The 12,500-nt window shown below is 43.8% G+C and overlaps 1 protein-coding gene across 1 annotated transcript in view; it reads right to left on the bottom strand.

The window, feature by feature from the left end:
- Positions 1-12,500, bottom strand: part of paplna (papilin a, proteoglycan-like sulfated glycoprotein) — a 97,032-nt gene that overhangs the window by 4,111 nt on the left and 80,421 nt on the right. Inside the window, exons 21-24 of the mRNA XM_045706122.2 lie at positions 9,698-9,859; positions 4,489-4,616; positions 4,284-4,407; positions 3,747-3,893 (exon numbers count right to left, since the gene is read on the bottom strand). Of these exons, the coding sequence (XP_045562078.2) occupies positions 3,747-3,893; positions 4,284-4,407; positions 4,489-4,616; positions 9,698-9,859 (561 nt within the window). The remainder of the gene's footprint in view (positions 1-3,746; positions 3,894-4,283; positions 4,408-4,488; positions 4,617-9,697; positions 9,860-12,500) is intronic.

The following is a 12,500-nucleotide window of genomic DNA, read 5'->3' as shown; positions in this document are numbered from 1 at the left end:
TTCAACTTCTCCAAACAGTAATAAGACAAGGCATAAGAAAACATTGCACTCTACAATTTTCATAAAATGGGCATTTTCTCTTTAGACTCTGACTTAGAGTAAAACGGGAAGACATGTCTTGCTGTGGGCCACATAGAGATGTGTAGTGCACCACTGACTGACTAAAGCAACTGTCTGAATGTAGTTTAACACGGACCTTAAACATAAAGTATGCTACAAAAGTGTTGACGACAGAGCAACCTGAGCCACAGTTTAGAGAGTTGGCACAACTTTCAGAAGGTGGAATATATTGTTCTAAATTCTAGACATTCAGTGACATATCATTGTTTAAATATTCTCCATGTAATGTTAATGGGGTTCTAACATGGCTGTTATAGAATGTTGTAGTGTCATGTTAATGGGGGAGATAACATGGCTGTTATAGAATGTTGTAGTGTCATGTTAATGGGGGAGATAACATGGCTGTTATAGAATGTTGTAGTGTCATGTTAATGGGGAGATAACATGGCTGTTATAGAATGTTGTAGTGTCATGTTAATGGGGTTCTAACATGGCTGTTATAGAATGTTGTGGTGTCATGTTAATGGGGTTCTAACATGGCTGTTATAGAATGTTGTAGTGTCATGTTAATGGGGTTCTAACATGGCTGTTATAGAATGTTGTAGTGTCATGTTAATGGGGTTCTAACATGGCTGTTATAGAATGTTGGAGTGTCATGTTAATGGGGAGATAACATGGCTTTTATAGAATGTTGTAGTGTCATGTTAATGGGGTTCTAACATGGCTGTTATAGAATGTTGTAGTGTCATGTTAATGGGGTTCTAACATGGCTGTTATAGAATGTTGTAGTGTCATGTTAATGGGGGAGATAACATGGCTGTTATAGAATGTTGTAGTGTCATGTTAATGGGGAGATAACATGGCTGTTATAGAATGTTGTAGTGTCATGTTAATGGAGGAGATAACATGGCTGTTATAGAATGTTGTAGTGTCATGTTAATGGGGTTCTAACATGGCTGTTATAGAATGTTGTAGTGTCATGTTAATGGAGGAGATAACATGGCTGTTATAGAATGTTGTGGTGTCATGTTAATGGGGTTCTAACATGGCTGTTATAGAATGTTGTAGTGTCATGTTAATGGGGTTCTAACATGGCTGTTATAGAATGTTGTGGTGTCATGTTAATGGGGTTCTAACATGGCTGTTATAGAATGTTGTAGTGTCATGTTAATGGGGAGATAACATGGCTGTTATAGAATGTTGTAGTGTCATGTTAATGGGGAGATAACATGGCTTTTATAGAATGTTGTAGTGTCATGTTAATGGGGTTCTAACATGGCTGTTATAGAATGTTGTGGTGTCATGTTAATGGGGAGATAACATGGCTGTTATAGAATGTTGTGGTGTCATGTTAATGGGGGAGATAACATGGCTGTTATAGAATGTTGTAGTGTCATGTTAATGGTGTTCTAACATGGCTGTTATAGAATGTTGTGGTGTCATGTTAATGGGGTTCTAACATGGCTGTTATAGAATGTTGTAGTGTCATGTTAATGGGGGAGGTAACATGGCTGTTATAGAATGTTGTAGTGTCATGTTAATGGGGGAGATAACATGGCTGTTATAGAATGTTGCAGTGTCATGTTAATGGGGGAGATAACATGGCTGTTATAGAATGTTGTAGTGTCATGTTAATGGGGTTCTAACATGGCTGTTATAGAATGTTGTAGTGTCATGTTAATGGGGGAGATAACATGGCTGTTATAGAATGTTGTAGTGTCATGTTAATGGGGGAGATAACATGGCTGTTATAGAATGTTGTAGTGTCATGTTAATGGGGAGATAACATGGCTGTTATAGAATGTTGTAGTGTCATGTTAATGGGGGAGATAACATGGCTGTTATAGAATGTTGTAGTGTCATGTTAATGGGGGAGATAACATGGCTGTTATAGAATGTTGTAGTGTCATGTTAATGGGGTTCTAACATGGCTGTTATAGAATGTTGTGGTGTCATGTTAATGGGGAGATAACATGGCTGTTATAGAATGTTGTAGTGTTATGTTAATGGGGTTCTAACATGGCTGTTATAGAATGTTGTAGTGTCATGTTAATGGGGTTCTAACATGGCTGTTATAGAATGTTGTGGTGTCATGTTAATGGGGGAGATAACATGGCTGTTATAGAATGTTGTAGTGTCATGTTAATGGGGTTCTAACATGGCTGTTATAGAATGTTGTAGTGTCATGTTAATGGGGAGATAACATGGCTGTTATAGAATGTTGTAGTGTCATGTTAATGGGGTTCTAACATGGCTGTTATAGAATGTTGTAGTGTCATGTTAATGGGGGAGATAACATGGCTGTTATAGAATGTTGTGGTGTCATGTTAATGGGGAGATAACATGGCTGTTATAGAATGTTGTAGTGTCATGTTAATGGGGGAGATAACATGGCTGTTATAGAATGTTGTAGTGTCATGTTAATGGGGTTCTAACATGGCTGTTATAGAATGTTGTAGTGTCATGTTAATGGGGTTCTAACATGGCTGTTATAGAATGTTGTAGTGTCATGTTAATGGGGGAGATAACATGGCTGTTATAGAATGTTGTACTGTCATGTTAATGGGGAGATAACATGGCTGTTATAGAATGTTGTAGTGTCATGTTAATGGGGAGTTAACATGGCTGTTATAGAATGTTGTAGTGTCATGTTAATGGGGTTCTAACATGGCTGTTATAGAATGTTGTAGTGTCATGTTAATGGGGTTCTAACATGGCTGTTATAGAATGTTGTAGTGTCATGTTAATGGGGGAGATAACATGGCTGTTATAGAATGTTGTAGTGTCATGTAAAATGCATCAGATTGTAGAAACCTTAAATGTCCCAGCTCTCTATATCAAATCAAACTTTATTTATATAGCACATTTCAGACATTAACGCAACGCAATGAACTTCACAGATTTTTTTTTTTTTAAATAAAACAAGTATTTACTACACAACGAACATAAGAGGAAAACTAAACTAAAGAATAACAATAAAAACTGAATGGAAAAGCAAAGCTAAAAAGGTATTAAGATCTCTTTTAAATATCTCTGAATAAAGAGGTATTAAGATCTCTTTTAAATATCTCTGAATAAAGAGGTATTAAGATCTCTTTTAAATATCTCTGAATAAAGAGGTATTAAGATCTCTTTTAAATATCTCTGAATAAAGAGGTATTAAGATCTCTTTTAAATATCTCTGAATAAAGAGGTATTAAGATCTCTTTTAAATATCTCTGAATAAAGAGGTATTAAGATCTCTTTTAAATATCTCTGAATAAAGAGGTATTAAGATCTCTTTTAAATATCTCTGAATAAAGAGGTATTAAGATCTCTTTTAAATATCTCTGAATAAAGAGGTATTAAGATCTCTTTTAAATATCTCTGAATAAAGAGGTATTAAGATCTCTTTTAAATATCTCTGAATAAAGAGGTATTAAGATCTCTTTTAAATATCTCTGAATAAAGAGGTATTAAGATCTCTTTTAAATATCTCTGAATAAAGAGGTATTAAGATCTCTTTTAAATATCTCTGAATAAAGAGGTATTAAGATCTCTTTTAAATATCTCTGAATAAAGAGGTATTAAGATCTCTTTTAAATATCTCTGAATAAAGAGGTATTAAGATCTCTTTTAAATATCTCTGAATCCATGGCTCTGACCCCAAACAGTTTTTTGTTTTTTTGCAGGACTAACACTGTTACCTGAGAGAGTTAAGTGTCTGTCCTTCTCTGGTCCACTGGATGCTGACCGAGGAGAGCGCTGACGGTGGGACGATCTTACAGGCTAGTCTGACCGTCTGTCCTGCTTTCCCTTCCACAGACGACAAACCTGATCGGTCTATACTGAACCTGAACCATCACACACAGAGAGAAGGGGTTGGTGGACGGGACTATGTGGAGGGGGGTGTATGTCGGTGTGTGTGTGTGTGTGTGTGTGTGTGTGTGTGTGTGTGTGTGTGTGTGTGTGTGTGTGTGTGTGTGTGTGTGTGTGTGTGTGTGTGTGTGTGTGTGTGTGTGTGTGTGTGTGTGTGTGTGTGTGTGTGTGTGTGTGTGTGTGTGTCGGTGTGTGTGTGTGTGTCGGTGTGTGTGTGTGTGTGTGTGTGTGTGTGTGTGTGTGTGTCGGTGTGTGTCGGTGTGTGTGTGTGTGTGTGTGTGTGTGTGTGTGTGTGTGTGTGTGTGTGTGTGTGTGTGTGTGTGTGTGTGTGTGTGTGTGTGTGTGTGTGCGTGTGTGACTCCTACTTGGGTGAGGGCTGGCGATGAGGTACCGATGGCAGTATAACTCCTGTCTCTCCTGTCCTGTCTGCTCCATCCTGGGGGAGGCTTCCTGTCGCGTCCTGTACTACCTGGGGCCCTCTGGAGTTCTCTGTCAAACACACAGTGATTTGGCTCAAGGTCCTCACAAGGATGGTAAAACAAACACAGTGACAGACTTGTCTCTACATACCTGAGACGGACAGGTATACGTAACGGTGATCTCTCTCACGGTCACGCGTTGCCACGCAGAGCAACCAACCAGAGTCTGCCTTCGTTAGAGGACCAACTAACAGGGAACCATTGGGCTGCGGATGATGCCTGAGGGGGGGGGGGGGGGGAGGATTTTACAGTTGCACACACTTAAAATATCCAGCACATTAGCGTATATAGAATCTGTCCAGAACACAGAAAATATGATTTAAGCAATAAGGACTGAGAGGGTGTGGTATATGGCCACTGCTAACAGCTGTTCCTTCTCACAACGCAATGTGGAGATCCATGGATACATCCCTTAGCCGTGGTATATTGGCCATATATCCCATACCCTCCCCAAGGCGCCTTATTGCTATTATAAACTGGTTACCAATGTAATTAGAGCAGTCAAAATAAATGTTTAGTCATACCCGTGGTATACGGTCAGGGCTCGAACCACCCAGTTTATAATACAGTAAACTGAACAACAATATAAAACGCCAACATGCAACAATTTCATAGATTTTACTGAGTTACAGTTCATATCAGGAAATCAGTCAATTTAAAATAAATAAATTAGTTTCACACCCTGATCTGTTTCACCTGTCTTGTGATTGTCTCCACCCCTCTCCAGGTGTCGCTTGTTTTCCCCAGTGTATTTATCCCTGTGTTTCCTGTCTCTCTATACCAGTGTATTTATCCCTGTGATTCCTGTCTCTCTGTGCCAGTGTATTTATCCCTGTGTTTCCTGTCTCTCTGCCCCAGTGTATTTATCCCTGTGTTTCCTGTCTCTCTGTACCAGTGTATTTATCCCTGTGTTTCCTGTCTCTCTGCCCCAGTGTATTTATCCCTGTGTTTCCTGTCTCTCTGTGCCAGTGTATTTATCCCTGTGTTTCCTGTCTCTCTGTGTATTTATCCCTGTGTTTCCTGTCTCTCTGCCCCAGTGTATTTATCCCTGTGTTTCCTGTCTCTCTGTGCCAGTGTATTTATCCCTGTGTTTCCTGTCTCTCTGCCCCAGTGTATTTATCCCTGTGTTTCCTGTCTCTCTGTACCAGTGTATTTATCCCTGTGTTTCCTGTCTCTCTGCCCCAGTGTATTTATCCCTGTGTTTCCTGTCTCTCTGCCCCAGTTGGTCTTGTTTGCAAAGTTAACCAGTGGTTTTCTTTGCTCCTATTTATCCCAGTCTCTGTTTGTTTCTAGTCCTCCTGGTTTCGACTCCTTGCCAGTCCTGACTCCGAACCCGCCTGCCTGACCACTCTGCCTGTTCTGACTACCAGCCTGCCTATCCACTTGTACTGTTTTGTACTTGAATCTGGTTTCTGACCCTTGCCTGGCCTGACCTTGAGACTACCTATCGTCTGTGTCACGTCCTGACCAGTAAAAAAGGTTATTTGTTATTGTAGTTTGGTCAGGACGTGGCAGAGGGTGTGTTTGTTTTCTGTTGTCGGGGTTTTTGGGTATGTTTTGTATTTCTATGTTCTATTTTCTAGTTTTTCTATTTCTATGTCTAGTTTATTGTTTTGACCTTCAATTGGAGGCAGCTGTTCCTCGTTGTCTCTAATTGAAGGTCCTATTTAGTAGGGGTGTTTTTTCTATGGGATTTGTTGTTTTTGTATACGTGTGTTTTGTTTTGTTTTTCCTTCTTTCTGCCTAATAAAAAGAAGATGAGTATACACACTCCCGCTGCATTTTGGTCCAATCCTTACGTTCAGTCTGGTACTGATAGGACTCTGACCTGGTTAATGAACTCTCGCCTGTCCCCGACCTGCAAATGCCTACTCCCTTTGTTATAATAAATATCGGAGCTCAACCATCTGCCTCCTGTGTCTGCATCTGGGTCTCACCTTGTGCCCTTATAATTAGGCCCTAATCTATGAATTTCACATGACTGGGAATACAGATATTCATCTGTTGGTCACAGCTACAGTTGAAGTCTGAAGTTTACATCCACTTAGGTTGGAGTCATTAAAATTCGTTTTTCAACCACTCCACAAATTTCTTGTTAACAAACTATAGTTTTGGCAAGTCAGATAGGACATCTACTTTGTGAATGACATAAATGATATTTCCAACAATTTTTTACAGACAGATTATTTCACTTATAAATTCACTGTATCACAATTCCAGTGGGTCAGATGTTTACATACACTAAGTTGACTGTGCCTTTAAACAGCTTGGAAAATTCCTGAAAATTATGTCATGGCTTTAGAAGCTTCTGATAGGCTAATTGACATCATTTGAGTCAATTGGAGGTGTACCTGTGGATGTATTTCAAGGCCTACCTTCAAACTCAGTGCCTCTTTGCTTGAAATCATGGGAAAATTCAAAGAAATCAGGCAAGACCTCAAAAACCAAATTGTAGACCTCCACAAGTCTGGTTCATCCTTGGGAGCAATTTCCAAACGCCTGAAGGTACCACGTTCATCTGTACAAACAATAGTACGCAAGTATAAACACCATGGGACCACGCAGCCGTCATACCGCTCAGGAAGGAGACGCGTTGTGTCTCCTAGAGATGAACGTACTTTGGTGCTAAAAGTGTAACTCAATCCCAGAATAACAACAAAGGACCTTGTGAAGATACTGGAGGAAACAGGTACAAAAGTATCTATATCCACAGTAAAACGAATCCTCTATCGACATAACCTGAAAGGCCGCTTAACAAAGAAGAAGCCACTGCTCCAAAACCGCCATAAAAAAGCCAGACTACGGTTTGCAACTGCACATGGGGACAAAGATCGTACTTTTTGGAGAAATGTCCTCTGGTCTGATGGTCGTTATGTTTGGAGGAAAAAGGGGGAGGCTTGCAAGCCCGAAGAACACCATCCCAACCGTGAAGCACGGGGGTGGCAGCATCATGTTGTGGGGGTGCTTTGTTGCAGGAGGGACTGGTGCACTTCACAAAATAGATGGCATCACGAGGAAAGAAAATGATGTGGATATATTGAAGCAACATCTCAAGACATCAGTCAGGAAGTTAAAGCTTGCAAATGGCTCTTCCAAATGGACAATGACCCCAAGCATACTTCCAAAATTGTGGCAAAATGGCTTAAGGACAACAAAGTCAAGGTATTGGAGTGGCCATCACAAAGCCTTGACCTCAATCCCATAGAAAATGTGTGGGCAGAACTGGAAAAGCGTGTGCGAGCAAGGAGGCCTACAAACCTGACTCAGTTACACCAGCTCTGTCAGGAGGAATGGGCCAAAATTCACCCAACTTATTGTGGGAAGCTTGTGGAATGCCACACGAAACGTTTGACCCAAGTTAATCAATTTAAAGGCAATGTTACCAAATACTAATTGAGTGTATGTAAACTTCTGACCCACTGGGAATGTGATGAAAGAAATAAAAGCTGAAATTAATCCCTCTCTACTATTATTCTGACATTTCACATTCTTCAAATAAAGTGGTGATCCTAACTGACCTAAGACAGGGAATTTTTACTAGGATTAAATGTCAGGAATTGTGAAAAACTGAGTTTAAATGTATTTAGCTAAGGTGTACGTAAACATCCGACTTCAACTGTACCTTTAAAAAAAAGTAGGGGCGTGGATCCCGAGTGGCGCAGTAGTCTGCATCTCAGTGCAAGAGGCGTCACTACAATCTCTGGTTCGAATCCAAGCTGTATCACATCCAGCCGCGATTGGGAGTCCCCATAGGGCGGCGCCCAGTGCCGCCCGGGTTTGGCCGGGGTAGGCCGTCATTAAAAAAAATATAATTTGTTCTTTACTGACTTGCCTAGTTAAATAAAGGTTCAAATAAAAACATTTTTACAAATTCTGAAAACCAGTCAGTATCTGGTGTGACCACCATTTGCCTCATGCAACGCGACACATCTCCTTCACATAGAGTTGATCAGGCTGTTGATTGTGGCCTGTGGAATGTTGTCCCACTCCTCTTCAATGGCTGTGTGAAGTTTCTGGATGTTGGAGGGAACTGGAACACACTGATGTACACGACGATCCAGTGCATCCCAAACATGCTCAATGGCTGACATGTCTGGTGAGTATGCAGGCCATGGAAGAACTGGGACATTTTCAGCTTCCAGGAATTGTGTGCAGATCCTTGTGACATGGCCGTGCATTATCATGCTGAAACATGAGGTGATGGCGACAGATGAATGGCACAACAATGGGCCTCAGGATCTCATCCCAGTATCTCTGCGCATTTAAGTTCAAAATGCAATTGTGTTCCTTGTCCGTAGTTTATGCCTGCCCAACCATAACCCCACTGCCACCATGGGGCACTCTGTTCACAACGTTGACATCAGCTACCCACTCGCCCACACGACCAGAATTCATCCGTGAAGAGCACACTTCTCCCGCGTGCTAGTGGCCATCGGAGGTGAGCATTTGCCCACTGCAGTCAGGTCAAGACCCTGGTGAGCATGCAAAACATGCAGATGTGCTGCCCTGAGATGGTTTTGACAGTCTGTGCAGAAACTCTTTGGTTGTGCAAACCCACAGTTCAATCTCAGACGATCCTGCAGGTGAAGAAGCTGGATGTGGAGATCCTGGGTTGGCGTGGTTACACGTGGTCTGCAGTTGTGAGCCCAGTTTATGGTATTGTAATTAACATAAAATTCTCTGGCAACAGCCAATTGCATGCTCCCTCAAAACTTGAGACATCTGTGGCATTGTGTTGTGTGACAAAACTGCACATTTTAGAGTGGCCTTTTATTGTCCCCAGCACAAGGTGCACCTGTGTAATGATCATGCTGTTTAATCAGCTTCTTGATTTGCCACACCTGTCAGGTGGATGGATTTTCTTGGCAAAGGAGAAATGCTCACTAACAGCAAAGCAGAAATGCTCATTAACAAACAGGGATGTCAACAAATTTGTGCACAAAATTGAAGAGAAATCAGCTTTTTGTGCTTAGGGAACATTTCTGGGAGCTTTTATTTAAATCTCATGAAATATGGGATCAACACTTTACATGTTGCGTTTAGATTTGTGTTTCAGTATAGAATACATATAAAACTTCAGTATACACCAAGGTACAGTCAGTCACACTGTGTATCAGTGTGGGAACATCCCTTTTCTATACGCCCACCGATTTTGCTGATAAACTGTTTTATTCGAGTTCCACATTCCTCAATAAACTACGATTGTGAAAATACCTTCAAGTTGTTGAAAAATACCTTCAAGTTGTTCTGGATAAGAGCATCTGCTAAATGATTAAGATGTCAAAATGTAGCGTGCTCACCTAAAAGTAGTGAGAGGGACTCCATCTTTCCTCCACTCCACTATGACGGTGGAGGATGGAGCTGGAGAGACTCTGCAGGGTAACACTACCGTCTGTCCCACCAGAGCCTCCACCGTAGTCGGGTCGGACTGGTCGATCTTCACCCCCCCTGGCTGGGTCAGGCTGGAGGAGGGGTCGGGGTTTGAGAGGGACATGAGGGACATGAGGGAGAGAGGACAGGGGAAAGACATGGAAAGAGAGAGGGAAAGAGAACATGGAGAGAGAGAAAAGAGGAAAGTCACTTTACGCTGATTATTTTGGTAACAGCATAGAGCTAGACAGCATAGAACTAGGCAACATAGAGCTAGACAGCATAGAAATGAAAATGTGACATTCTATTTCCTACTGGACATAGAGGAGGAGTCTAGAGGAGGCACATGGAACAGGACCACACCACCACCACACCACACCACCACCACACCACCACCACACCACACCACCACCACACCACCACACCACCACCACACCACCACCACACCACACCACCACCACACCACCACCACACCACACCACCACCACACCACCACACCACCACCACACCACCACCACACCACACCACCACCACACCACCACCACACCACACCACCACCACACCACCACACCACCACCACACCACCACCACACCACACCACCACCACACCACCACCACACCACACCACCACCACACCACCACACCACCACCACACCACCACCACACCACACCACCACCACACCACCACACCACCACCACACCACCACACCACCACCACACCACCACACCACCACACCACCACCACACCACACCACCACACCACCACCACACCACACCACCACCACCACACCACCACACCACCACCACACCACCACCACCACACCACCACCACACCACCACCACCACCACACCACCACAACACCACCACACCACACCACACCACCACCACCACACCACACCACCACCACACCACACCACCACCACACCACCACCACCACACCACCACCACACCACCACCACCACACCACCACCACCACACCACCACCACACAACCACCACACCACCACACTATTGGCAGCAGAGGAGTTCCTCTAGTCAACAGCTTGTCTACAGATGGGTTGTGTACAGAGGATTGTCAATAGAGGGTTGTCTACTGATAACACTAAGGTTAAACTAGACTAGGTGGAAAACCTAATCGTAATAGTACCACTTTTATTGGATTAATGTGGCAAGGAGGGTCACCTGAATGTAGGCTACTGAATGTAGGCTACTGAATGTAGGCTACTGAATGTAGGCTACTGAATGTAGGCTACTGCGCACAGGTGAGAAGGGGGAAAGGTATTGAGCAATTACAGACGGACAGATGGACGGACAGATGGACAGACAGGCAGACGGACAGATGGACGGACAGACAGACAGACGGACAGACAGACAGACAGACGGACAGATAGACAGACAGGCAGATGGACAGACAGGCAGACGGACAGATGGACGGACAGACAGACAGACAGACGGACGGACGGACGGACGGACGGACGGACGGACGGACGGACGGACGGACGGACGGACAGACAGACAGACAGACAGACAGACAGACAGACAGACAGACAGACAGACAGACAGACAGGCAGACGGACAGATAGACAGGCAGACGGACAGACAGACAGACAGGCAAACGGACAGATGGACCGACAGGCAGACGGACGGACAAATGGACCGACAGGCAGACGGACAGATATACAGACAGGCAGACGGACAGATGGACAGACAGGCAGACGGACAGATATACAGACAGGCAGACGGACAGATGGACAGATGGACAGATAGACCGACAGGCAGATGGACCGACAGACAGGCAGACGGAGAGATGGACAAACAGACGAACAGACGAGGTGTGGAGCGTCACAGCCAATTCTTTATTAGTTTGATTGGATGACATCATATTCGTTTCATTGGATCACAGGAAGCACATAAACACGACAAAGACACAGGAAGGAAGCAAGCACTATAACACTAACACCTATGAGCGGCAGACGGTAGCAGGGCACCAATCAACACGAGTAAAGACACAGAGGCACAAAGCACCGTCCAATATGGTTACCAACGACTTCTTGGGATTGGTCAAGATGAAAGGTTAAAGGTCAAGCATGGTGTTGCTGCGCGTGAGAGAGGAATCTCTGGTAGCGACAGCGTGGTGATAGTTAGGTGATAGTGAGGGGATAGTGAGGGGATAGTGTGGGGATAGTGAGGGGATAGTGAGGGGATAGTGAGGGGATAGTGAGGGGATAGTTAGGTGATAGTGAGGGGATAGTGAGTGGATAGTGAGGGGATAGTGAGGGAATAGTGAGGGGATAGTGAGGGGATAGTGAGGGGATAGTGAGGGGATAGTGAGGGGATAGTGTGGGGATAGTGAGGGGATAGTGTGGGGATAGTGAGGGGATAGTGAGGGGATTGTGGGGTGATAGTGACGGGATAGTGACGGGATAGTGAGGGGATAGTTAGGTGATAGTGAGGGGGATAGTGAGGGATAGTGAGGGGATAGTGAGGGGATAGTGAGGGGATAGTGAGTGGATAGTGAGGGGATAGTGAGGGGATAGTGAGGGGTTAGTGAGGGGATAGTGTGGGGATAGTGAGGGGATAGTGAGGGGATAGTGAGGTGATAGTGACGGGATAGTGACGGGATAGTGAGGGGATAGTTAGGTGATAGTGAGGGGATAGTGAGGGGATAGTGAGGGGATAGTGAGGGGATAGTGAGGGGATAGTGAGTGGATAGTGAGGGGATAGTGAGGGGAT

This window comes from Salmo salar, chromosome 01 (assembly GCF_965601325.2).
Source record: "Salmo salar chromosome 01, fSalSal1, whole genome shotgun sequence".
NCBI lineage: Eukaryota > Metazoa > Chordata > Actinopteri > Salmoniformes > Salmonidae > Salmo > Salmo salar.
Note: the sequence above shows the minus strand (reverse complement) of the source record. Positions and strands in the feature narration are given on the sequence as shown.